General features: G+C 38.1%; 1 protein-coding gene across 1 annotated transcript in view; it reads left to right on the forward strand.

Moving 5' to 3' along the window:
- Positions 1 to 1,929, forward strand: part of LOC117454904 (nuclear migration protein nudC-like) — a 10,065-nt gene extending 8,136 nt beyond the window's left edge. Inside the window, exon 7 of the mRNA XM_034094171.1 lies at positions 1,675 to 1,929. Within this exon, the coding sequence (XP_033950062.1) occupies positions 1,675 to 1,726 (52 nt within the window). The 3' untranslated portion in view covers positions 1,727 to 1,929. The remainder of the gene's footprint in view (positions 1 to 1,674) is intronic.
- Positions 1,930 to 2,314: the final 385 nt, after the last annotated feature.

A 2,314-nucleotide genomic window follows, 5' to 3' on the forward strand; every position in this document is an offset into this window, starting at 1 on the left:
ACGGGCCAATCAGAAACGCTGCTATCAGAAACAACGCCCGACTGTTTTGGACGTAATATGGTCGGTGTTTACATTAGCATGGCTAACACTCAGAGCTAACCTGTGCTGGAGAGCATGTGTGTGAAGAAGCAGGAAGTAGAAAGGAACTCACCTTGTGGTGTAACCGGGGAGAGAGAAAGCCTTTGAGCTCCAGACTGTTTCAGATCCTTGATAATCCATGAGATGGCGTTTCATCACGGCAGCATTTAGTTTAGACGGTAGCTGCCGGGTCCCGCATGACCTCATAAATCAGCACTTTTGAAACAGGAAGTGAAATGGAGGGATACGAGGCGTGGCTAGAATGGGTGATCTGTTTGGTATTTTGAGAAAAACACTTCATAGACATGTTTTTTTATATATCTGAAACCTATGCTATTGCCTAAAGACAGCATGATAGGTGACCTTTAAAGCCTGTTTGTGAAGGGCGCTCTTATCATGCTGTTGGTAAAAGTCCTCCTCGGTTATTTTGAGCTCCACTTCCTGTTTCACGCTCGTTAAATCTGCCTCTAAAATCCTGTTTGGTTTTATTACAGTTTAAACAATACCTCTGTAGTCAGAAGGCTGCTCTGTTTTGTTGACATAAAGTTCACATGTGTCTATAATAAGAACTGGATACAGCGTGGGGGGCGGGGCTTCGTTCATTCCTATGAGAGCTGCTCATTGGCGCATGAAGACAAAATGGCCCTACTTTTGAGAGAGCGAAACGTCACGAAAGTATTCATATAATCCGTTCTTATTGTGCATCATGCTGATACTTGCATCATGTTTTTTAATAAGGGCTATACAAGTGTTCATACTGGGTTGTTTATTTAGTTACAAAAATTATCCAACGATTTACAGACATCTTTTTCCCGATGTTAGTCAATGGGGAAAGTGTTTCCGGGCCCAGCGACTGATACGGAAGTGTAGTACCGCCGTTTGGCCACTACGAATATTTTCCTCAGAGTCCAGCGCCCTTCCTGGGGGCTTGGTCTTTCCCATCACACGTGTTGTCTGTTGCTTCTCATGTTTATTTACTGTTTGAAAAAATATATCTTTGGCCACATGGCGGCGCTAGAGGACGGACATGTTTTAGGAAATGTCAGAATAAAAAAAAAAGTAAATAATGCAACCTTTATTTAAACCGATTTTTCTCATTCAGATCAGAGACCTCTTTTCCAAATTGGGACCAGGAATTAATTTATGACGTGAATAAGGGCTGAACAATCAATCAGATATTATCACAATATTGATTATAGACGATATCTAAATCGCAGAAGGATTTATTAAAAGGGGAAATGTGTGTTGATGCAGAAATATGACCACCTACAAATTGTATTTTACAGATTAATAAATCAAATGAATAACGTTGTATTAATACTTCTAAATGGAAATGGGCGTACTCACCCAAAAAGTATATTTCCCTTTTTATAATTGTGAAAACTAGTAGTTAGTTATATATTTATTTTATATTTTATTGAATATTCTTACTTTAAATTATGTTGGCATAAACATATATTGTATTGTATTATTTAAGCCCTAATGTGGATCCTGAAAAATAGATGATTCTGTATTAAAAGCAGTTTTAAAGATAATTTAGAAAATAAAACATTTCATTTTTGGTGATTTCTGACTCTTTACTCTCCGTCTCTGCAGGTTCATGTCCCAGCACCCGGAGATGGATTTCTCTAAAGCCAAATTCAGTTGAGACTGCAAGAAAAAAAGCATCCCATAATATCACATCGGAGCGTCAGGCTCTCCTTACAGGACAGATTAGCGTGTCTCGAACATGTCTTTAGGTGCAGAGGTTTGTGTGTTTTGTCAAAAGATTGAAATGTTCTCCCTTTGCATGTCGTCTCAATATTTAAAGATGTGTCTGGAATTTTTTTAAATAAACGAATTAAAATCAAATGAATGTGTTTTTATTTCACTGCACAATAATATCGATATTAAGTGGATACAAATAACTAAAATGATATCAAGAGGAACATTTTAAAATCCTTTGTTCCTGCTCACTTGTGTGTTTTTATTTGTGCTATGAAATTGCAAGATTAAAACCTGAAAGAGTTTAGATCAAAGATTTTACGATGACGTCCCAAAGTCTCGATGTGGACGGCACTCCTGTCTAAAGAAAGGGCGATGACCTTATATCACGTGTGTGTGAATGAAATGTTAAGACGGGTTCAAAAGCACCGTTGATGGGTTGGAAATATTTCAATTGTTCAACCACAAGGGGGCAGTGTTTCCCTTTTTATAAATACACCCGTGAGTATCCAAACTGACACAAATGTGGGGT

The sequence above is a fragment of the Pseudochaenichthys georgianus genome, chromosome 11, assembly GCF_902827115.2.
Source record: "Pseudochaenichthys georgianus chromosome 11, fPseGeo1.2, whole genome shotgun sequence".
NCBI lineage: Eukaryota > Metazoa > Chordata > Actinopteri > Perciformes > Channichthyidae > Pseudochaenichthys > Pseudochaenichthys georgianus.